Source organism: Trypanosoma theileri, assembly GCF_002087225.1.
Source record: "Trypanosoma theileri isolate Edinburgh chromosome Unknown TM35_Tth_71_V1, whole genome shotgun sequence".
Classification (NCBI taxonomy): domain Eukaryota; phylum Euglenozoa; class Kinetoplastea; order Trypanosomatida; family Trypanosomatidae; genus Trypanosoma; species Trypanosoma theileri.
The window spans coordinates 59,192-59,517 of NW_021639913.1; the positions used below are offsets into that span (position 1 = coordinate 59,192).

Sequence of the window (326 nt, forward strand, 5' to 3'; positions counted from 1 at the left end):
CATGGCACATCACGTTTCTTTCGTGAAGATAGTATTGATGCTCCGTGTGTTTACAGTCATTTTCTCTCTCGTGTGATGGAACTTATCACAGAGGCTGGATTGCCTTCACTTCTCTTGGATCTCTTATTACAATGTCCTCGAATAACTCGATATGTATGGAATTATATACATGTACAGTTCTGTCTTTCCACAGAGAAGGTGCGTTGTTTATTGGGAATGTCCCTTTTAAAGAATCTTGCTATTAAGCGTATGGTTTATCGTCGTTATGCTGTCAATAGTCTTTTACATTTGGCTACTGTGTGGAATGAATACCCACGACGACTTGC

General features: G+C 39.9%; 1 protein-coding gene across 1 annotated transcript; it reads left to right on the forward strand.

The window, feature by feature from the left end:
- Window positions 1-72: 72 nt before the first annotated feature.
- Window positions 73-324, forward strand: TM35_000711160 (uncharacterized protein; the record flags this gene model as incomplete). Its single annotated transcript, XM_029031221.1, has 1 exon — window positions 73-324. A coding segment is annotated over one exon (252 nt), but the record flags the coding sequence as incomplete, so codon positions are not given.
- Between the last annotated feature and the right edge of the window lie 2 nt (window positions 325-326).